This window comes from Oryza brachyantha, chromosome 1, assembly GCF_000231095.2.
Source record: "Oryza brachyantha chromosome 1, ObraRS2, whole genome shotgun sequence".
NCBI lineage: Eukaryota > Viridiplantae > Streptophyta > Magnoliopsida > Poales > Poaceae > Oryza > Oryza brachyantha.
Genome location: NC_023163.2, coordinates 8956809 through 8979823, shown reverse-complemented (window position 1 = coordinate 8979823; position 23015 = coordinate 8956809). Strand labels below are relative to the sequence as shown.

Here is a 23015-nt window from a genome sequence, read left to right as displayed (position 1 = left end):
ACGCTGTTCACCAGAGATAGTAGTACTACGTGTCATAATAACTTCATTTATCGTTTTTCCGTGGTCACGGTTTAATCATTCGTCTTATTTAAAAAACTTATAAAAAACTTAAAAAAATTAGTCACGCATAAAGTACTATTCATGTTTTATCATCTAATAAGAATAAAAATATTAATCGTAAAAAAATTTCAAATAAGACGAAGAGTCAAAATATTATATAAGAAAACTGAAAAAACGATCTTATTTCGGGACGAAGATAGTACGAATTAACTTTTTAGAAAAAAAATTATATCTATGTTCGCAGCGATTCTAGAGAAAATCCTATAAAACAAACTATAATAAATGAAATCGTAAAATCTACTGTAAAATTAAATTTTAAAATTTGACTTATAAGCCTAAGCATGAACTAGAGATATCGGGGGTACGCAATCATCCAGGAAGTTATGCAAAACGCACGAAAATGTCGAATATATAAGGGGTGATTTTCTGGTGGGATACAATAATTATAAATAAAAAATTTATATATTTATTCTTAGTGGTCTAAAATGTAAGGCTAAAAAATAAACATCGGTAAAAACCTCTTAACCAACTCTAAACTTTAAATTAAAGATTTAAATTTTGGCGAAATGATGGGTGGCAGAAGACGGCCTGTCAAAGTTAGGTCTGACAGGACGTAAGTGGCTACTTCCTCTTTTTTCTTTATATAATTGTAGCTGTCACTCAGTATTATTCATATTTAAACTACCTAATTAAATAGATATTTCAAAATATATTAGATACTTGGATCTCCTTTGGATTGAAAGGAATTTCAAAGGAAATTTGAAGGATTTTAATCTATAGGAATATTTTCATGTTATCTCCTTTGGAACAAAGGAATATGGTTGAGAAAATTCCTATAAATTTACTTCCCATGCCCCAGTTCCAAAGGAAAACAAACATGAGCTCCTACCTCATGTTTTTATTTTCTTTGAGAATTCCCATGCAATCTCTAGCACTCTCTTCCAAGAAAATACTTCCACGAAAATTCCTTTATTTTGTTCCTACAAGCCATCCAAATCCTAAAATTCCTGTGTTTTTGAAACCCTGTGTTCCAAAGCAGCCCTTAAACGTAAACAATACTGTTTTGATCATGTGTAGCATAATCGAATTATTTAATGTTATTATTAAGGTAAAGTTATAACATTAACATTAGGATGACAATTAAAGAGGAATGGAGGGAGTAACATGACAACTCATTTGATCTATCTAAGGCCCGGCCGTTCGTTTTGAAGGATAGAGCAAGTAATTGGCTGGCTTATTAAAGAGAACACCAAATTAGGTCAAGATTAATGAAGTGTTACTCCAGCTACTATATTTATTTGATTTTTTAAGGATATCTATTTATAAAGTTTTGTTTTTCAACATCTGTTGTCCAATGGCTTGAAAAGCTTGTCAACAATAGTTTTGCAATCGTGTAGCTCAAAAGATTAAGGCGTAAGCCAACAAATTGAGCCTTAAAAACATGCTAGTAAAATAAATTAAGATATTGTTACAGGGAACATAGCATGTGTCCACTAAGTTTCCCATGCAAATATACACCATGCACACCAACCGACAAATATCACTAAAAATTCTAAAAAAAAAATTACATGTACTCTTAAGAGCAGTACATCTATGTATAAGTGCTCATATTCCAATTCATCATATATACAGGGAGCAACAAAAGGATAATTTTTTTGATAAATTTACACTCTTGCAATTATCGTATTATTTATTTATTTTTGTTATATTTAAAATATACTCACTCTGTTCTAAAATATAAACATTTTTAGAATTCAAATTGAGTGCCATAAAATAAATATTCATGCACTGATTCTCATATTTCAATCATCATAATGTTTATATAGCCAATCAACGGCTTGGAAAGGAAATTTAATTAATTTAAAATTCAAAATTGACCACTAAATTAACTAAAAGATAATTTTTTTATCTCTCCTGGTCTTTGCTAAAAAATGTTTATATTTTGAAATATAATTAGTAATAAATTTAAAGATGACACTTCATAAATAGGTGTGATACTAAAAGCATGTTTAATAGTATAGCCAACTACTAGCTCCATATATCATCTATAGTCAATCTAATACCAATTTATACAATAGTTACCTACTTACCTAAAAACATATACTATATTATTAATATCTGGTCTCACATGTTATACGCATATTGCATCTTGGAGTCTATGATGCAGCTAGCTACAAATATTTAGCTTGCTACTCTTCCGTCCCCTCTCTTATATTCTTAAAATATATTTAGAGATGGCTCATAATATGCTATTTTACATGCTCTAAGTATATGTAGTAGTACTAGCAAATTGCTCGTGCGTTGCAACGGAATTTAATATTTTAAGAATATTATTAATATATTATTATCAATACATTATTATCAATACATTATTATCAATTCAAAGAGGAGACCCACGGGCCCCGAAATATAAATTCATAGATAAATTTAGCCCATAGGCCAAACAACTTACGACATAGGCCCAGCAACCAAAACCCCAACCCTAATCCCCTCTCTTTCTCTCTCCTCTACCCCACCCACCCCACCCAGCCACCGCCGCCTCCTCTCCTCTTCCCAGCCGCCATTGCCTCCTCCTCTCCTCTTCCCAGCCATCGCTGCCTCCTCTCCTCTCCATTCCGTGCTTCCGCCGCCGGCGTCGGCACACGTCGGCGTTCCTCTGCTCCTCTCCTTCCCCGCGGTCGCGCCTCCTCTCCTCCTCTCTATCGGGCGCCAGCCGCCGGCACCGTCGATGTTTCTCCGGGGGAGCCAGCTAGCCGGGAATGGCCGGTGGAGGGCTGCTCCCGACCTCCCATCTGCCGTGGCAGCCGGTGCCTTGGTGGTTGACGCGGCGGTGGCGGCATGCGGCTCGGCGCAATACAACGGCAAGGGCCGGCGCAAGGCGGTGAGCGGCAAGCGAGGGCGCGAGGCCAAGCCACTGAGGCCGCGAGGCGGGGTCACGGGGAGTCGAGGAGGGACCATGGGAGCCGGCCAACTAACCAGCTGGAAGTCTAGGAACGTGAGCGGGGATGCCGGGCCCACCTATCAGCAATGGTGGTGGCAAATTCATTGCAACCACCGTCACAAATTTTTATAATAGTAAAGATAAATCTTTGTTGACATTTATAGTTGATGCATGTGGTGTGGTCGGTAACCTTATGTGTACGATACGTACCCATTTTTTGCAGGCCATGATTGTACTGAGGACAGTGACTGGCATTGTACTGATGACTGTGACTGTGACTGCGTACCAGTTAACTGTACACTTCAATTATCAATATTTCTTTTATGTACTGCATATACCGATAGGTTTTAGCGTAGGCATGTAGCTCGTCCGAATGATTAATTTGTTGCTCGTCGTGACGTACGGTGGACAAATTGTCACGTACTCGTAGCATCTTAGCATCGATTATGGCATCGCAACCCTCGCTGCTGCCGGCATCTGCGCCCAGCGCCGGCGAGGAAGAGGACGAGGAAACCCACAGAGAAGTCTACGAGCAGCTCCGCCAGCTCGTGTCGACCTACCCGACCGTGCCGAGCGGCCTCGACACCCCGTACCACCGCCACCCGGATGGCTGGTACACGTTCCTGCCGGCGATGGTCAGCGTCATGGTGGCGCAGCGCCACTTCCCGGCCCGCGACACCGACATCCTCCTCACCACCTTCCCCAAGTGCGGCACCACCTGGCTCAAGGCGCTCCTCTACCTCTACGCGACTGTCCGCCGCGGCCACGACGGCGGCGGCGGCGTGGACCGTGCTCGCGCAGCTCAGGCAGCAGAACCCGCACCAGCTCGTCCCGTTCCTCGAGATCCAGGTGTACGTGCGCGACCGCGTCCCCGACCTCAGCTCGCTCCCGGCGCCGCGGCTCCTCGCGACGCACATCCCGCGCCCGTCGGTGCCGGCCTCCGTCGCCGCCGCCTCCGGCTGCAAGGTGGTGTACATGCGCCGCGACCCCAAGGACTGCTTCGTGTCGCTGTGGCACTTTCTGAACGCGCAGCGGCCGGAGCCACGGGACGACGTCGGCGAGGACTTCCGGCTCTTCTGCGACGGCGTGTCGCTGGTCGGGCCGTACTGGGAGCACGTACTGGCTTACTGGCGGTGGCACGTCGAGCGGCCGGGGGCTGTTCATGACGTACGAGGAGCTGAGCGCCGACACGCTGGGGCAGCTGCGCCGCCTCGCGGAGTTCGTCGGCCGGCCGTTCACCGACGAGGAGCGGACGGCCGGTGTGGACGAGGCGATCGTGAAGGCGTGCAGCGTCGAGAGCCTGACGGGCGCGGAGGTGAACAGGTCAGGGACGGTTGAGCTGATGGAGGCGCCGATGCGGAACGCCATGTTCTTCCGGCGAGGCGTCGTCGGGGACTGGCAGAACTACCTGTCGCCGGAGATGGCAAGAAGGATCGATGAGATTACCGACAGCAAATTCAGAGGTTCTGGACTGGTGTTTCCTAGGATGACCAACCCTATAAGATTTTATAGGTTTACCTAGATTTGTATAGATCTTATATTAATTAATAAATTTAGACAAGGTTAATAAGTCTTACCAAGATGGTATATTTTACTATTATTATTATAATATTTTGATTTTTTTTTAAGTTCAACTTTTAAGTTTTATCAGAATTACATAAAAATATAGCAATATTTTAAACATAAAATAAAAATGTACTCTCACGATATATTCAATGATTTATTTAGTTTTATAGATGATGTTATATTTTTCTATAAAATTTGGTTAAATATTAAAAAGTTTGACTTAAAAAAATCAAAACATCATATAACTTACTCTCCTAGGTTTTTAGTGTTTGACGTTATTGATTTTTGGATATATGTTTAATCGCTCGTCTCACTAAAAAAACTTACCTAATTATTATTTATTTGTTATGTTTTTTACCATTATAATAACTATAAGCATGACTATATTTTTCAAGTTTTTAATAAGACAAATGATCGAACGTTTATAAATGAGTCAACGGTATTAAACATTTAAAACAAAATAAATATACTCTATATAATATGTATATAATATGTATAGTACGTATTTTGCTCTGGAATTTTCCTCTTCCCTTGTAGCTCAACTTTCGAAACCGAGTAAATTACATACTACTACACGTTGTTTTTCTTGTGCATAATACTCGTTACATCCCTGAAATAAAACAACTCCTACCGTCCCAAGAAAGAGTTAAGAATGAAGAAGGAACAAAATACCCTCATTAATGGAAAAACAGTATTAGTGAGTGCATAAAAGATATTATGATTTATGCAGTCCGAAGATAGGTAAAAATGTATGAATTAATTTATTTCATGATAAACTTTAAACTTTAGAAATTAATTTTATTATAGAATCGAGAAAGTATTATGTGCTTGATTTGGTCCACAATCATCAAAACCTAGCTAACTGAAGTTTATGTTAGAAAAAAAAACACTACATATCAGGACGATAAAATTCACATCGTGGAAATATGGAACACTGTGTTTTTCTAGTTTAGTAAGTTAGGTGGTGAAAAATATAGCCGTTTTTGTACTTCAAGATGAAAGATAAACTTTCAAAAGCCGCCTCTGGTTCTTAATAAATTAAATTTGGCCAGCTTCCTTTAGAGGTTCTGGACCGGTGTTGCCTACGATGACCCGACGGATAAAACATGAAAAACTATCTGATTTTATATAGTTATTTAATGATATAAATAATTAAATTAACTAATATAAAGTTAAAAATCTACTTTAGAACGATGAGATAATTAACTTCTATGTAAAAACTATTTGCAAAAAAAAGACTATTTAGTTGTTTAGGAAGCATGCATATAAAAACCGATAAATAATCTAGAAAAATCTATTTGGTGGGGGAAAAAGCAAAATCCACTCCAAATTTAACATTGAAAACTCAAATTTTGACTTATAACATAAGTAAAAAGATGAGATGCTAATCCTGTGGTCGTATATTGAACACCTATAGTTCGGCCTGCTTGATATATCTACACCTAAATTACATCGGCTTGAAAACGTGTACTGTGTATATCATACTGCCACAACACTAAGAATTGATTCAGAAGCTGAGCTCATCAGCAAACGCCTTCGTAAGCTTCTGAGAAGGGCTCAGGCTCCCACCACGGCTGATCCGGAGCGACTGGATCGTCTTCTGGATCTCCAGGGTCATGGCACTATCCACGCTCCCTGCAGATAGCCGCTTGTGAGCCTTCTGCAAATGCAGCTTGAGTGAGCTCGTGCTCAGCCCGACGCTCTTGCTGCAGATTGGGCACACCTTCATCTCAGGTCGCTTGTGCTGCCAATCCATTGACACCTTTCCGTGCAGCTTCCTGTCGAGGGCTAGAAGAGCCTTTGCGAAACCATCATTCGGTTGTGCTCGACGATGCACTTTCTTCAGTAAGTTCCAAGCTTTGGCGAGAGTGAGGCCCCTGAAGAAGTGTTTTGTTAGTGGCAGTGCTTGGATAGTTGGATGAAATTCTTTATGTGACGTTACCACATAATTTGCCAACGTATGATTGCTAGTTGCAAAGTTAGACTTCTTACTTTCTGAGCATCAGGTAAGCAAGCACAATTGTGGCACTCCGACTTTTTCCTTCAAAGCAATGAACAAGAACCTTGCCTCCAACATGATTTACATGATCGATATAATCTGAGGCTTCTTCAAAAAGATCGCTGATCTTTGCATCATCGTCGTCACTAATCTGCAAAACATTAGAAAAAAAATCAGTGGAAAACTCGGTATCATAGAACATGCATGATATCAGAGGTTGATTGATGCTCTTACTGAAAAGTTCTTGTATTCAAAAAGATCAGGAAATTGGGAATCAGACTGGCCAATCTCATTTGAACACAAACATAGTATATGGGTAATGCCCAAATGCTGAAGTGTGTACATAGACCTTGCAGCCAGAGCCCCACCTATAAACAAGTTGTTGATAACAAGAGAAGGCCGCTCGGTATTTGCAGCATCAGAGACCAAGGCTATCCTTTCGATGATGTGTTCTAGACGCACCTGCAAGTGTTATTTATGGATATATGTTATTCAGAACTGCAGGCTACTTCCTTGGAAAGTAGTTCTGTATATTTAGATACATCAGAAGACCCACCTTCAATTCATATGCATCAGCTACCATGTTGTTCTCATTGCCATCGAAAAATCCAGAATGAAAATTGTTCTCCTCACAAAATTTTATTACATCAGACTTAAGCATCTCATTCCATTGTTCTATCTCTTTGAGCAATTCAGGATCAACCTGTCACATCAAAAAATAGACCTTGTTAGCAAAGAAACAGGCCAATCTTGTAGTACACACAGCAGTCAGTCAAACTAGGTATCATTTTCAATAGAAACTACTGTGAAGCTAGCTGCACTAAGTTTTGTACTACTTTTGTCAAGTAAAACAATGACAAGCTAACCAAACAAGTGTTTGCTTATGCCAAATATCCAGCATAGTTAGACCAAAAGACACAAACCCATTGCAAATAGAAAAGTCTTACCTTCGGAGTCTTGTAAAAATCACGGAGTTTCATTGTCATTCTTAAATGCCGGGGACCCTCTGCACTCCCTTTAAAATATTTATTACTCCAACTGTCTCTTGACAGAGGGGATACTGAATCTGAGCTTCCCCGGGATCCCGCAGAAGAAGGCTTTGTTGTTGATTTCAGTATTTCAGAATCATTGTGCGGTTCACTATTCATATGCTTACTAGGAGGGCAAGGAGTACTATAGCCAGCACCTGGTGATGGAAAATCAGGAACTGTAACATCATTGTTGTCAGATTCTTCAGAACCTTTAGTAACTATGGACAAGAAAACTCGCAAAATGCCATCTAGTTTTTGGTATAGCTGGAGAAGAAATAGATGGAACCCCTCCAGATCCCTAAGAGCCGCACGAAATGCCCCCCGGAATTCATGAATCGCAGCAGTATTGTCTTCATCAGAAATGGAACAACAAAGATCAGTGGAAGTGATTGCTTCATCAGGTCCAGGAATCCCAAGCTTACCACCAGAAATTTCATACAACATATTTGAGGAGTAATCTGAATTATTCAAGATGAGCTGCACAACTTTGGGATACCGCTCATGATCTTTCACCCGTCTCCCTGCAGGGGGACGGCGGGGCACTCCAGTGTCAATTGCTACAATGTGGAAAGGCACATCCAAACGTTCAGCATTTCCTCTTACACTTCTCGATGCATCTGGTTTTGGTGACATGGTTACAGACTCTGGAGAATTCATGGTTGCATTTGCAGAGTGAGTCCGCAGCTTTTCACTCTGCACAAATTGAGTAATCGGTGGAATGGAACTATCTGTAGTGCACTTGGAATCATCCAATCTGTCCAGTACAGATGATCTATCTGAAATCATCAGGTTTGAAGGATTGCCACGCCAACCAAGTTGACGGCATGGGAGTCTGTCCTCATTTCTGAGTATCAGATCTAGCATGAAGACCCTACCCAAGGATGAAGCAGTAATGCAAGCATCCTCCCGTGGACTAAATGCCTTTGAACTCTCAAGAAGGGGAGACCCATGGATATAACTGCCAAGACAGAATAGAAACAATTTATCTCCTCCTAAATGCAGTTTACCATGAAGAAAATGCATATTTAATCATAGTGATACCTCATTAGAAGGAGGCAGCGGCTTAGCTCAAGAGCTTCCAACAATTCTGAGCATGTCATCTCACCAACCTCATCATTATTTGAAACCGCTGCTGATCGTGCATTTTCTGCAGCCTGTCTAATCTCCTGCCACTCTTGGCTAGAATTGTGTACTACTCTAGCCTGCAGTTGTTAGAAAAACCTGAATAAGAGATCAACTACTGTGCTATATCATAATCAAAGTGCACATAATTCATGGGGAGTTAGCAAAATACTTGTGGTGTCTGAACTCCAAGCAATCTTGCAAATTCATAACCCAGACGTTCTGCCTGAGTTGACATCTTTGATGATGAGAACTTTATAACAGCAGCTGCTTCTTTTGGCAAGACATTACCTGAAGAACTAAATAGAGCAAAGAACACTACACCACCAGAGTTCACAGTCACCTATAAAGAAAGGAAGAAGAAATAATCATGTCAAATGCATGGATAAATAAAGATGGTCCAGTCAGGTGAATGAATGTGGTCTGGCATGTCCAATATAAGAAAAATTAAATCCATGCTGATTCTATGCTTATGGTCTCAAATCGGCATAAGATAGTATGAAATTAAATGATTGATTTTTTTCCCATGCAAACACTAACAACAATGTTCAAGTGCTAATAAAACTGGCAGCAACAAACCTCAAGAGCTTTGCTCATTTCATCTTCAGAGTGTTCCGAACTACTGCTATGCTCTGTATGGTGCAGAGATGACAGCATATTCCATGAAAAGTCAGGTGATTCAATATCTAATGCAGAAGCATTTCCAAGTCTCTCCCACAAACTTATTTCGGTAGGCTGACTGATCATCAATGGTATCTCTTCTTTGGCTACGAGCTCTGCTGTAACCACTTGCTCGCTGTGGTTTGCAGTTGCAAAACAATAATAGCATTAGCACAACATGCTTACAAAACCAATAATACTGCAACTAATACAGACTCGCATTTCTAGCCAATGTACCCTTTAGAAATGTATGAAAAATCTAAACATAAAAACTAATAACATGTACAGGATGCCATCATGCATAATTGATAATTTATGAAGCATATGGATGTTATCCTTTTAAAGGTTCATTGTGTATGTTCATGGCATTTTAATGAAGGTTTCTTTGTGGACATAACCACTATAGATGAATGCACGATGTTAAATATCATAGCAAATCAATATTCACAACACTTCCTACTGGAGAATGCAGACCACTGCAAAGGATATGGATGTCAACTTCCTACTGGAGGAATCTGAAAAGACGATTCAGTCTAGTTTCACAGATATGCCCAAAATATATTTGTCAGGCATTCGACTTTCCAGATCAAGTATACAGAAACATAATCAATATTTATATGAGGTTCACTGCAGTAAATGTGAAGACGATCATGAGACAATTTAATCTACTAACTGCAGATAATCATGTAGATGCTACAAATGATCCTAAGGGATTACTGCTATATTTTATGAAGCTACCTTAAGTCTGCTGTACTGAAAAGTGAGAAACTCCCACTTGGCATGACTTCAATCCTTGAATTCCGGCGTGGGAACCCTGATGGGCGGAATGCCCCACTTCGTTTACGTACCAATGAAACCCATTTCTCGAATGTCTGACCCGGTGTTGAGATATCACCACCAAATAACAAAGAAACCACCTATAAACATAAACAGGAATTTAGAAAAGATAATACCAACAGATCTGTACCTCAGATTCCAGGGTTCTATTCAGTACGGAATAAGTATGTAAGAAAAAAATTAAACTCACAAATGGCAATTAGCCAAATTGAAACTTACACGAGAGGATAGGTTTCGATCTCTTTCCTCCTTGTTTTCCTGCAAGAAATGTAAAATTTTTATAGTTAAGTGTTTTTGTTTCATGCACAAGTAAATAGTTAAAGCACACTGACACAATATTACACTCACAGGATATGGTAGAAATTTGGAGCTAAGCTTGAATCTCTAATGCTGCGCAATTATGATGAAGTAATATCGACACGAAAAACACCATTGGTTTACCAGCTTCTAAACGGCATCATGGTGGTGAATGATCAAATTAATGTCTTACAACAGAAAGTTTCCGTAAATTTGGTGCCAAAATGCAACATTTCTATCGGAGCCAGAAGTTACAAACTCCTAGTAAAACAGAACGGTAGCATTGATTGGACAATGAGGTAAACAGAATGCCATCATTGATTGAACCAGGAGGTAAAACAGAAATGCTAGCACTGATTTGATCAGGTGGTTAAACAGAATGCTAGGTTAGACTGGATGATGGGGTACCAGGCAGAATATATCCCCCAATTAATCGCACGAACCGAGAACAAATTGGTACCTGTCATCAAACAACGTGCATTCTGCGCAAGAACGCGGGCTTGATAGACAATATCAGCCAGAACCTCAACGAAAGACTCAACAGCAAGAACGCATTTCAAGAGTTTTTATAGCCAAGCCGGGCATAAATCTGCCACAGGGAAACTACATTCCACAAACGAATCAGTTCATCACAACTCGCAGCTCGCCAGCCAACACGTAACACAAACCAAATACCCCCGAAGCAGATCAAGGTCCCTCCCGATCCAGGACATGCCGCACCGGCCCGGTCTCTCCCCCAAACCCTCATCGCCAAACCCAAGAGCCACCCCCCCCCCCCCCCCCCCTCGTCACATCCCGGATCAGATCACGCAGCCGCGAGCAGGGGAAGGGGGGAAGGAAATGAGCTCACCCTGGGAGGAACCGACGGCGCCTCGTGCCACTGCTCCACCTCCTCCTCCTCCTCCTCCTCCTCTTGCCGCGCCTCCCGCTGTTCCATGGGAGGGCGCAAGTAGCCGTTGACGGCCCAGGCGCGCGGTGTGATATACTGGCCGGCAGGGTGGTGGTGGTCTCCTGGCTCCCGCCTCCCGGAGAGAGAGAGTGGGAGGGCGTGGGCCGTCAAATCCGACGGAAAAGGCGGGATCTCCGCCGCTCCACGCGATGTCTCCCTCCGCCGCTCCGCGCCTCCGGCCTTTCCGTCTAGGTGCCGGCTTTTCACGTCATGCGGAGAGGGGGAGAGTCGGTGGCCATTTGGGGAGACCGGAGAGGCGGAGACGAAAGTGGAGTGGATCAGTGGAGCGCTGAGCTGAACTGCTTTTCGCTTTCGGCAACGGAATCCGGGGAGCATGGAGAGGGAACTGTATAAGGTACTCCCTCTTCACCAAAATTTACATGTTTCTGTTTCAGAATTCCTATATTGCCTTTTGTTTCGGATAGATTAAGGTTTATGAGAAAATGATCTACTAAATACCTTTCATAAATGAAAATCTCACCACCCGCATGTTCTCCTCTTGCAATCATCCAAAAAGTATTCCTGGACAGTACAACTCATTAGTTGCAAACCATACATAGGAGTATAGATAAAAAAAAGAGTCATCACTCCTAACTTTTTAGAAAGAACTAAAATTTTACCACAAACTTAGCTAAGTTCACACATCAAAATACAGTTTACTAATCTATAAATATTTCAGTCATAAGAGCGGTAATACATTCCGCCGCTACAAATCCAAACACGACCAATCTCCCACCATAAAACAAATCACAAACACATCCCGCCTATCAAGCAAGAATCAATTCGAGGGAGGGGCATTGGGTGGGTTAGGGAGGGGGATTGAGTAGGTTATTAGATAAGAGGACCAGATAACCACCTATCAAGTAAGCAGCAGTGAGCTATCATCGATTAGCAGGTCAACAAAGAACAGCTCAACATTATCCTAGAAGTAATCCAACGAATATAAATCAAGCAAACAACCTTGTAGAGAAGGGCTGATGGCTTAATCGTTTCCACTAACACTAAAGAGAAGAACACAACCCACTGCAAATGGAGCTTAGTGCTATAACTAGATAACCCAGGGACTAAGCCATAGTTGAGGCCTTCGATGAATGGAGGTTGAAGCTTATTTAGAATACTGATTCAATCTCAGTTGCTTGACAAGAAAATATTATCGGTTAAAATAAGAAAGACCATCACTTATGACATATGGATGCCAGAGAAAGAGAATATCATTGGCAATACCAGGGTTTGGTTTGATCTAAATGCTACCTAGCTGACCGTGACAATAGAGAAGCCAAAGACTACAATGAAAACTTAACCAATAAAACACCAAATCAGGATGAACCTGAGATATAGAAAGACATAAAATAGTAAAAATTCCAGCATACACTACTCATATGCTAGCATGGGGAGGAGGTATGTCATTCGGTCCTCACCAGCATTGAACCGTTGGAATTGAGCAGCAAGATGGGTCAGGGAAGGAGGATTTTAGGTGGTGTTTAGATTGAGAAAATTTTTGAGAGAAATGTCACGTCAAATGTTTGACCGGATGTCGAAAAGGGTTTTCGGACACGAATGAAAAAACGAATTTCACGGCTAACTTGGAAACCGCGAGACGAATCTTTTGAGCCTAATCAATCCGTCGTTAGTACATGTTGGTTACTGTAGCACTTATGGCTAATCGTGGGCTATTAGGCTCAAAAGATTCGTCTCAAGATTTCTTTCATAACTATGCAATTAGTTTTTTAAATTTATCTATGTTTAATGTTTTATTTAAGTGTCCAAAAATTCGATGTGATGTTTTTGGAGAAAAATTTTGGAAACTAAACAAGGCCTTAGTGCAGTCGTTTAGTCACCTCAAGAAACCTGGAGTTGATGAAGACTTGTTGAGGGATACTAAAGCAAATGTCCCCTACCTTTTTCTTATACTTATGGTTATTATCTAAAATTTAGATTTTAAAATATAAATTTGGAGTTAGTTTTGAGGATTTCATCGCATTTAATTTTCGAGTCCTTGCTTTTAGATAGCTAACAAACACATATATAAAATTTTACCCATAAATTATTTTTAATCAATAATAAGCCGTTTTGTTTTTATGCTTAATTTAATTGAAACAATATAATTACACTAATGAGCACTAGAACGAATGATTCTGAAAACCAGATAGCTGCCGTGTGCCGCTCATTCTTCGCAGATTACTCCTCTTATCGAATTGCATCGAAGTCAAAGCAACCAATGCGGCGACAGCAACCAAACCTGACGCCGAGAGCTCACACTGACACACACACACGGACGCTCTAGTGGGGCTATACATGCGCGTCCACATCATCCACGGCCGCCGGCATGTCCGCGACGCCACCATTGCGCTCCCCGACGACGACGACGCTGGCACGGCAGAGCGGGCAGGTGGTGTGCAGCCTCAGCCACGCGTCGACGCACGCCGCGTGGAACCGGTGCCCGCACCGCGGCAGCGCGCGGCACTCGTCGCCGTCCCTCAGCTCCGCGATGCACACCGCGCACTCAGCCTCCGCCTTCTCCCCGCCGCCGCCGCCGGCGGCGGAGAATGAGCGCACGACGAACACGGGCAGCGACGCCAGGACGTCGTCCCGGGTTCTCGCGGACACCGCCGCGGGAGGAGCCGAGGCGGAGGACAACGCGCCGCCGCCGCCGTCGTCGTCGTCGTCGTCGCTGCGCGCGGAGGCGGCGTCGGCGGCGGAGCGCTTGCGGGAGAACACCCTCCAGAAGTAGAGGTAGACGAGGAGGACGAGCGCCACGTTGACGACGACGAGGCAGCCCGTGAGCGCGCGGCCGTGCGGCGCCCAGAGCGGGGCGGCGGCGGCGGGCACCGCACCCGCATCCGTGTCACCGGAGGCGCTCGAGCTCGTTCCCCGATCTGACATGGCGGCGGCCTTCCACAGCCAACAACTTCAGAAAGGAAGTGATTATGGACGAAAATAATCCGGAATTTCTGGCGCTTAAACCGAAAAATTCTTTGAATACAAGGAACCCCAATCACGATGATTGGGGAGAAAAGAGAAGGCGGAAAGAAGAACGCACAAGCAGCAACATGGTACTAGTCGACATGGAGTATTGGAGTGGGTGGCGAAGAATTTCTTGGGGAAAAGATTTCATTTTTATGCCGCTAATGGACACCAGTGGGATGGGTTTGACTAGTAAGTGTTCTGGTGACATCACAGTAACGGATATTAAGCTCATTTTGAAGTATTAATTTCACTGGTAGCATCCTATCTTTTTCACTTCTAAAAAGGTGTGTTTAGTTTGAAAAACAAAAACTTTTACGGTCACATCGAACGTTTGATCGGATGTTGGAAAAATTTTAGACAAGAAGGAAAAACGAACTTTATAACTTACCTGAAAATCACGAGACGAATCTTTTAAGCGTAATTAATCCATCATTAGCACATGTATGTTACTGTAGCACTTATGGCTAATCATGGATCAATTAGGCTCAAAAGATCCGTCTCATGACTTCTCCCATAACTGTATAATTAGTTTTTTATTTCATCTATATTTAATGCGTTATTTAGGTGTCCAAAGATTCGATAGGATGTTGTAAGCTAAAATTTAAAGTTTTAAGAGTTGATTATGGGGTTTTTTATGGAAATTTATTGCCTAGTCTTAGGTTTTAAATCACTACGAATACATATATAATTTTTTTTATTCACAAATTATTTTTCGTCTTATAAATATGTCATTTAACTTTTTTATAAAAAAATCAAACTATCACCCTATCTATAAAGAATTAAATTAATTCGTACGAAATTCCTGGATAAATCCTTCATTTAGAATGAAATCATAATTAGTCTTTTGAACGCAGTGACCAGGCAATTGTGATTTATCTTTGGCAATTTGCACGATCATGGATATATCATTTGCGTACACATTCAGATTAATTGTGAAACTAAATAAATCAAACAAAAAATGTGGAACTAAATAAAACGATTAGCGGGGCGAGAAGATCTTAAGGAATAATACGCATCGAGAGGTGACAACATAATTATGACTTAACGTTGGTTTGTTCCATTGATTTAGGAAGGTTTGGTCAATTTTCTCTCTCTCTCATTTCTCTATCTAAACTTTTGGATTATAAAATTAAGCATCAAGAAACGGATCCATAATATGGACCTGTAGTTTGGCTAAAAGAATTAGCTAGCGTTTTAAACTATGTTTGATTTGCAAACAAACACTTTATTTTCTTCATTGAGTAAAAAAAATTGTTTGTAATTCATTAGTCTTTCTTTTTCAACCCTCTACCTGCGACCTTTAAAACTGCACTTTGCTGCTTACAGTTACTGATATCGGAAAAAATATTTATGACCCATATAAGTATAAAAACTTATGTCGATTAATTCAGAAAATAAAAAAGTACACAAAGTCAGGATATTCTCATCTCGGTTGTTTTTTACGTGAATTGTTTCTCGGTTTTTGCTCGTACATTTTCTAAACCGTAATGTGGTGTATTTTTTGCAAAAAGTTTACATACAAAAGTCCAATCACCTCAATCTTCCAAATAGACTTTTTAACGTTGTAATAGTTAATTTTGTTGTTTACATACTTAAATAGCTATAATAAAAATCAGATAATCTTTTATTTATCATCTTCCGCTGTAAAAGAATACATCCAAAGTGAAAGTTGCAGTTTATTTGTACCGATATTGAAGTATATTTTGCACGTTTAGTATCCGTCTCCTATAAATTTAGGTGACTAACCGATAAAATCAGCATAAATAGCAAAAGTGAACCATATTACACTACACAATATAGTTTGGGAACATCTGATATTTCTCCCTCTTCTAGCGAAACTGCAAATATTTTTGTCAGGTATAAATTCCACTCCTGCTCCCCCGTCCCAAAACAAATCAACTTTTTAGCTGTTAGATACAATGTTTAACTCTTCGTCTTATTTTAAAAAAATATGATTAATAATTTTATTTTTATTAGATGATAAAACATGAATAGTACTTTATGTGTGACTAATTTATTTTAAAAATTTTTTAAAAATTTTCAAATAAGATGGATGATTAAATGCTCGATATAAAAACCGAAAAGTTGGTTTTCTGTGGTACGGCGGGAGTACGGCCTACCTGTGTTTGCAAATTCGCGGTGGCGCTACGACAGATACCGCACAATTTTGGTTGGCGATCTAACCCCTCTACTGGCAAATTGAGCTGGGTCACTAGTACAAACCACACTAGCCGATTGTCCCAAATAAACATGTGATTTAGGCTGTGTTTTGTTGATATTTGACAAAAGACAAAAGATTATCGATTTTTATAGTAGCTGTTTAATAGTATAAAAAATAAAATTAACTACTACAGAGTTAAAATACTACTTTAGAAATGTGAGACGATGAATTTCTTTCTGTATAGAAATATTTTGTAATAAAACATCGTTTATCAGTTCGAGAAACGTGCATGCAAAAATCGAGGAAAAAGCTGAGATTAATGTGGAGAAAAGAACACAGAGAATTCTATAGAAAAAACTTGTAGCGCAAAGCTGGTTCAGAATCCAAATTTACAAGCTTACTGTAACAAAAGGAGTATAAAACTGAAATGAGGTCAACGCACTGTAAATTATCCACACACTGAATTATTTCATATCTCAAGTATTGGCATCGCGTTCTGGCCCAATTAATCCATCCTTTTCATCTTTTTCGACAATCTCGGTCCGCTGCATTGCAAAATGCCTGCATTCAGTTGCAATCTAAGAAAAGTTAAAGATTCTTCCTACATATGTACACAATGTTCTTTACGAAAGATTGTCAACCACGTGGTATGTTCAAAGCTTATATGAGTACAATCTAACAAGACCAGTAAACATGATAATGGAGCAGGGGTAGAGAATGTGTATTAAAATTGGACAAATCCATTGCAAAGAACAATGAGAATACCTGAACAGCAACTATGGGAATTTCACCCAATATTGGCCTCCAATCACATTCCAAAAGCAACTTAACAAACTATTGAAGAAATTTCGTTCATAAAGATCACCCGGTGTTATAGCTACTTCACTACCTTTTACTCATATAGTGCGCAGTTAATTTAGTATGTAGATGAACTTTTAAACCCTTCACCGAAGTCCATCCATCAGTAATTAATTGGAAGTCAATAAGGTAGGACATAGTGACACAGTGATGCTACTGGGCTTGCTTGATGTTACCTCTCTAATTCCAAGCATGTGAAATGTGCTAAATAAGTTATTCACTTCTCTCTTTTTTTGATTTTTTTACCAACTCATGAGTTATGCAGCTGGATCTAAACAAATCCAATAACATGCGTAAGTAAAATTCGAAGGTCCACAGTGGACTGGCAGGACATATTTACAACCCCAGGTGAATTTACTGGTCATGCAAGCTCATGTTTATTATTATTTCATCTCTTCTTTTCGCTTTTGCTTATACTTATAAGCCAAAAATTTGATTTTCAACCTTAATTTTAAAGTTCATTTTAGGATTTTTTATCATAATTTATTTTTCAGCCTTGGTCGTTGTTAGATCGCTAATAACAATATATATAAAAGTTTTATTCATAAGTTATTTTTATTTGTAAATATATCGTTTGAATATTTTCCTTTAACCAATGAAAAAAAAATTGACCCCCTTTAACTATGTGACAGTATCTGTGTGTCCCCCTAAACACATCTGCTAACAATTTATCAAAGTAATCACGTCATGTTCTTTTGCACAGTTCAAGCACATATACCTCAAAACCTTTTAGAATGTTACTGATTTCTGACAAGTGCTCCACTACTTCTTCAGAGTTACAACAATCTTTGATTCCAATTATTTCAACAGGAAGAACCGGACATACAAGTACTCGTGATACAGGTATTACCTCCTTACATCAAAACTAATTTATGATTTATTATGAACAAAAAAAAGTGGAATTTTCCACGGATAACTAAATGGATCACCCCCCCCCCCCCTATCAATGATTTGTGATCTCTACCTTTGCGCAGCAAACACTGAAAACTCCAACATTGTCAGGTAATTTTAAGTTAATGAAGTTTGAAAGAGCAATACCACATCAGGATCATTCTCCCATGGTCGATCAGGGATTTCCATTTTCAGAGAGATTATTTGTGGCCAGTGAATGTATTTGAAATTAGTTCATTCTAAGCATTTGTTAGAGCAAGTTCAATAGTATAGCCAACTACTAGCTCTAATTCATTTATAGTCAATCTAATAGTCAATTCATACAATACTTAGTTACAAAACATCAATACATGGTCCCACATGTCATACACATATTTTGTCTTGGAGTCCGCGTGCAGCTGGCTACAAATTAGTAGCACACCTCTCTTCTTTCTCCCCTCTTATCTCTTTAAAATATTCTTACAGTTGGCTTATAGCCTGCTATTGTACCTGCTCTTACACAAAAAGCAGTTCACTGAATAATCAATCTTAGACCCTGTTTGGATCCAAAAAAGTCTCTGGAATTTCTATGAAAAAGTTCATCTTCTTCCAAACAGGAGGGACTTAGTCCCTTGGGAGGGACTTTTAGGGTATCTTTCTTCCTCTTTCCACTTGTTGCCCCTATTCTCTTCCCTCTGTTGCATGCCGCCCGCTCAACGGCGCTGCCCCCGCCCCGCTCGCCGGCCAGCACCACCCCCACCCCCGTCCCCGCCCCCTCTTCTCCCCTCTGTCGCCTGCCCGCCCGCCCGACGGCGTCGCCCTCGCCCCGCTCGCCGGTCGGCGCTGCCCCCCGCCCGCCCATCCCCTCTCTCCTTGGCAATGGGTATGGCATGAGCCGCAGCCTGCGGCAGCCCAACGGAGACCTCAAGGCCATAGTCGTCGGTGACTTGCTGCATGAGGCTGTTGACCTCGGTCTCTGGTATGGAGAGAGATGTGGATCTGGTCGTGGCGCCCTCCATAAACTCGGCTTGGACCTCCATGTTGACGAACTGGTGCTCGAAGTTGTCCATGGTCTCAGCGCGCCACGACGACATAGATGCGTTTGGGAGTCGAGGCGGGAGGTGAGGCGGAGGTAGTTCATGTGCTCAGTGCGCTTGCGGATGGCATTCTCGGCGTAGATGTGCGTGCCGTCCATGTTTCCCTTCTCGATGGCCTTCTTCACCTTGAGCTTCTGCTCGTTCTCCTTCTTCTCGCACTTGCACGCGTGCCGCTGCAGCGACTTGGAGGTGAACCTGAGGTCGAACATTTGGGTCATTAGCTTCTCCGGGTTCCCCATCACCGCTAAGCTCGCCTCGCCCCGTCCCCTCTTCTCCCTACTCTTCTCAGGAATATTATAGTATTTGTACCCTATAGTAAGACACTTTTAGTCCCTCTTACCAAACAGGAGGGACTGCGAAAAAATCAAAGAGACTATTGGGAAAAAGTCCTGGGACTATTAAAAGTTCCTGAATCCAAACATCCCCTTATTCACGTGACCAGTTGTCATGTGTAAGCAGTATAAGGCCCCGTTCGGCAGGGGTAAGTAAGTTAACTTATGCCCTGGCACGGAAAACGTAGTAATAGATTAGTACATGATTAATTAATTATTAATTATTAAAATATAAAATAGATTGATATGATTTTTTAAATAACTTTTCTATAAAAATTTTTTAAAAAAATACACTGTTTATTAGTTCGGAAAGCATGCGCGGCTCTTAGTTAACTCATGGCACGCCGAACGCGGCCTAAGTAAGCAAATGTAAGTCGTACAAAACAATTGTTACACGTATTTTAAGTAGTGTACCTCGGTGAACTTATGGAGTGATCCAATCGTTGCAAAACAAAAAAATGGGACCGTTGCCACACGCGGAGGCATCTGCCGCGATCAATACGAACGTCTATTTACCGATTTTTCTTCCCCAATCTAATAAAGTGACAAGCGATTTTTGGATGGCGTTTTTTGGGAGAACCCCATGTGATGAAAGCTATAGCAGCCGTCAGATTTTCGCGGGGGTCATCTTTACGTGTCAAATGAAAAAACCACACGACATATTTACCAATAAAAAATAATATAATAAAATTTTATATATTGAATTCTAAAAATCAAGATAAAAAACAACATATGATAAAAAAACATTAAAATTAATTTTAAATTTAAGGTTAAAAATTTAAATTTTATTTTATAAGCAAAAGTCAAATCGGAAAGATGGGGACGATCTTTGTCCAAACAATCCCTCCCACAGTGGCTCAGTAGATCCAAATCCGCAGTGGAGAGGATCATTTGAGGCCGTGTTCGGCGATTCATCTAAATAACCTAGATTTCTCTCGTTTTTCACATACATGTTTTCTAAACTGCTAAACTGTTTTTTTACGAAAAAATTCTATAAATAAATTGTTTTAAAAACACATATTAATTTATTTTATATTTTTAATAATTAATAATTAATTAATTATATACTAATCTATTATTATATTTTTCGTGCCGAATAACTACCCACATCCACCCTCCTACACCGTTTAAATACCAAATTTATTTACAGGAGACCAGTGGGGTAACTCAAGAAGTCAAGATCACACAAAAATAACCATCGACCGTCTGGCAAAATTGTACAAAACCAGGTATACGTATATCGTATACGGTATACCCAACCCAGTAACGCCAACAAATGTATGTGCAGTCTACAAACAATCCGAATTCCGAAACGATGGCTGGGTCCGTACGTTCAGGAACGGGCTAGGAACCTTCCGCTGTCTATTTCGTTGTCAGATTCAGAAGGAAGCGGATCGGGTCGAGGTGAAGACCCGTCTCGTCTTCTCGAGATCCGTCCCACTCGGCAGCCTCCCCATCGCCGGCGCACTGCTCTTCGCCGCCGCCGCCGCCGCCACGGTGTCCCCGGCTATATCGATCCGCACCTCCGGCTGCCCGTCGGCCGCGGCGGAGTCAGGCGCCTCCACGTCCGCGCGGCAGAGCGGGCACGTGGAGTTCTCCCGGAACCACGCGTCGATGCACTCCACGTGGAACCGGTGCCCGCACCGCGGCAGCGCGCGGGCCTTCTCGCCGGCCTCGAACTCCGCGAGGCAGACCGCGCAGTCCCCGGCCTCGGCGCCCGCGCTGGCCACGACGACGGGCAGCGCGCGGAGCACCGCCGGGTCGAGCCCGCGGGGCGACGGCGCCGCGCCGCCGTCCCGGACCTCGTCGCCGTCCGCTCCTGCGATGGCCAGGCTCCGGAGCAGGCGGCGCCGGCGGCGGTCGCGGGAGCCCCGTCGGCGGCCGCCGTTGCACATGTGCAGCACGATGAGCGCCAGGAAGATCCCCGCGAACGCCCCCGACGCGGCGAGCAGGACCTTCCCGACGATCTCGTAGCTCGATGGCCTGTCCACCACCTGTCTGCCACCGCTGCCGGCGGCCGGAGTTGGCAAGTGTTTGTTCAACGGAGGAACAAACCCGGGGACGCTGCTGCCACACGGCACCGGCGGGTCCTGGGCCCTGGGGTGCGGGCCGTGACCTTCGTCGGCGGCCATTAGCACGGCGGAGTACCGAGCAAATTCTCGGCCGGTTTGCAGCGGGAGCGAGCTAGTGCGCTGATTTTGGCGAGCTCAGCTCAGTACAAGTCGGCTTCACTTATACGTGCGGTTAGGACAGAAATGCCCTCTACAGCACAGCGAGAACGCAGGGGTTTCTCACTTCTGGCCAGCCGTGAGGGGCACGCCGCGCACTTGACCTAGGGGGTGTGTAGTCGATGAAATGAAAAATTTTATGTGTTACATCAGACGTTTGATCGGATGTTGAAAGATGATTTAGGATAAGAATAAAAAAACGAATTTTACTGCTGGCATGGAAACAGTGAGACAAATCTTTTGAGCCTAATTAATCCGTCATTAGCGCATGTGGGTTGCTGTAGCAATTATGACTAATCATGTACTAATTAAGCTCAAAAGATTTGTCTCATTATTTCTCACCTAACTGTGTAATTAGTTTTTTTAATTTATCTATATTTAATATTCTATTTAGGTGTTCAAAGATTTGATGTGATGTTTCTGGGTGAAAATTTTTTGGAACTAAACGGGGCCTTAGCCTCGGGTAGTATGCAGCTATACTGCTCTTTGGCTGAGGTAGTGTTTAGATTGAGAAAATTTTTGGGAGAAGTGTCATGTCAAATGTTTGACCGGATGTCGGAAGGGATTTTTGGACACGAATAAAAAAACGAATTTCACGGCTAGCCTAAAAACCGCGAGACGAATCTTTTGAGCCTAATTAATCCGTCGTTAGCACATATTGATTACTGTAGCACTTATGGCTAATCATGGGCTAATTAGGCTCAAAAGATTCGTCTTAAGATTTCTTACATAACTGTGCAATTAGTTTTTTGGTTCATCTATATTTAATGCTTGATTTAGATGTCTAAAAATTTAATGTGATGTTTTTAAAAAAAAATTTGAGAACTAAACGAGACCTGAACGGACGGCGACGATGCGTCTCTCAGGAAAAATCAGGCATTCAGTCAAGGTCAGAGTTGACGACGACGAGTGGCAACGAACCAATGATCGGGGAGTGAGCCGTTATTCCACCGGGCCGGGCGACTTGACTCGCCCGCGGAAAATTTCGCGGGGGAAACGATGGGGACGGCACGGGGACGCACCGCGGTTTTGGGAAGTCG

At 41.9% G+C, this 23015-nt stretch overlaps 3 protein-coding genes and 2 pseudogenes across 3 annotated transcripts; 1 reads left to right on the top strand and 4 right to left on the bottom strand.

Annotated features, from left to right (window-relative positions):
- The first annotated feature begins 3371 nt into the window (after positions 1 to 3371).
- Positions 3372 to 4560, top strand: LOC102722449 (annotated as a pseudogene).
- Positions 4561 to 5974: 1414 nt separating this feature from the next.
- On the bottom strand, positions 5975 to 11933 carry LOC102704462 (dual specificity protein phosphatase PHS1-like). The gene is made up of 12 exons (XM_006644055.3): positions 11922 to 11933; positions 11364 to 11771; positions 10436 to 10474; positions 10118 to 10296; positions 9299 to 9515; positions 8892 to 9062; positions 8639 to 8799; positions 7514 to 8555; positions 7123 to 7269; positions 6801 to 7028; positions 6560 to 6717; positions 5975 to 6444 (listed from the first exon to the last, which is right to left on the bottom strand). Exons 2-12 carry the CDS (start codon positions 11448 to 11450, stop codon positions 6075 to 6077), a joined length of 2799 nt encoding a protein of 932 aa, XP_006644118.1. The 5' UTR covers positions 11451 to 11771; positions 11922 to 11933; the 3' UTR covers positions 5975 to 6074.
- Positions 11934 to 13509: 1576 nt separating this feature from the next.
- LOC121056736 (E3 ubiquitin-protein ligase EL5-like) lies at positions 13510 to 14559 on the bottom strand. The gene has a single exon (XM_040530016.1). The coding sequence runs from the start codon at positions 14343 to 14345 to the stop codon at positions 13752 to 13754; it is 594 nt and encodes a 197-aa protein (XP_040385950.1). The 5' UTR covers positions 14346 to 14559; the 3' UTR covers positions 13510 to 13751.
- Positions 14560 to 19031: 4472 nt separating this feature from the next.
- Positions 19032 to 19654, bottom strand: LOC102722170 (annotated as a pseudogene).
- A 1190-nt stretch (positions 19655 to 20844) lies between these two features.
- On the bottom strand, positions 20845 to 21962 carry LOC121056732 (RING-H2 finger protein ATL64-like). Its single transcript, XM_040530002.1, has one exon. The coding sequence runs from the start codon at positions 21877 to 21879 to the stop codon at positions 21127 to 21129; it is 753 nt and encodes a 250-aa protein (XP_040385936.1). The 5' UTR covers positions 21880 to 21962; the 3' UTR covers positions 20845 to 21126.
- Positions 21963 to 23015: the final 1053 nt, after the last annotated feature.